The following is a 735-nucleotide window of genomic DNA, read 5'->3' as shown; positions in this document are numbered from 1 at the left end:
CACTCCTGATTCATTATACTCACAACCAAGGCACAGTAGTGTGGTTTCCTACAGCTCCACCAAACAAATAAACATTCTAAATTGTAAATTTGCCTAGTATTCCCTCATATGTAGCTATTGTACAACATTTTCAACGAAATGATTCATACCTTGTTGTACAGAGCAGACACCAGGTTTGCTTTCTGAGGTCCCCCTCCTTGTGCAGTGAGAGCTGATGCAAATTCTAAGAGCTGCTGATGCACAGCCAAGTCTATAAGATGGTCTGTGATTGGCCAGAAAAGTTCCAGGTGATGGTCATGGGTGTCTCTCTTGGACAGAAGTGTCATGTTTTGCAGTATTGTCATGACAACTTTCTCACACTCATTTGGACCCAGCCAGTTCAAAAGACGAACCAGCAAACTCTGAAAAGAAATATATTAACCTCAGAAACTTGCACAACTGAAATCAGGTATCAATGTAGCAAAATGTCAAAATATATTTTAAAAATGCATCTTTAACATTTGTGCAAATACATTTTTGTAAGCCTCACAATCATACTCACCTTTCCCTTCCTTATACACAGTAACTGTACTAATCTTTCTGGTGTTGCATGTATATTTTCCCATAGCTTGGAGGCTAATGTACGAGATTTTGACTGGAAGAGATCTCTTGTGGGACAGTCAGGCAAGAGACGGATTTTGCGTTCCAGATCATCCAACTCCATCATCACGTTGAAAAGCTGAATATGTTAGAAAG

At 39.6% G+C, this 735-nt stretch overlaps 1 protein-coding gene across 1 annotated transcript in view; it reads right to left on the bottom strand.

Annotated features, from left to right (window-relative positions):
• LOC119590602 overlaps nt 1–735 on the bottom strand; it is a gene marked incomplete in the record, with an annotated part of 14232 nt that overhangs the window by 2606 nt on the left and 10891 nt on the right. The window contains 2 exon segments of the mRNA XM_037939280.1: nt 150–401; nt 542–718. Coding sequence (XP_037795208.1) covers nt 150–401; nt 542–718 — 429 coding nt within the window.

Source organism: Penaeus monodon, chromosome 27 (genome assembly GCF_015228065.2).
Source record: "Penaeus monodon isolate SGIC_2016 chromosome 27, NSTDA_Pmon_1, whole genome shotgun sequence".
NCBI classification, from domain to species: Eukaryota; Metazoa; Arthropoda; class Malacostraca; order Decapoda; family Penaeidae; genus Penaeus; species Penaeus monodon.
This window is presented reverse-complemented; position numbering and strand designations above follow the sequence as displayed.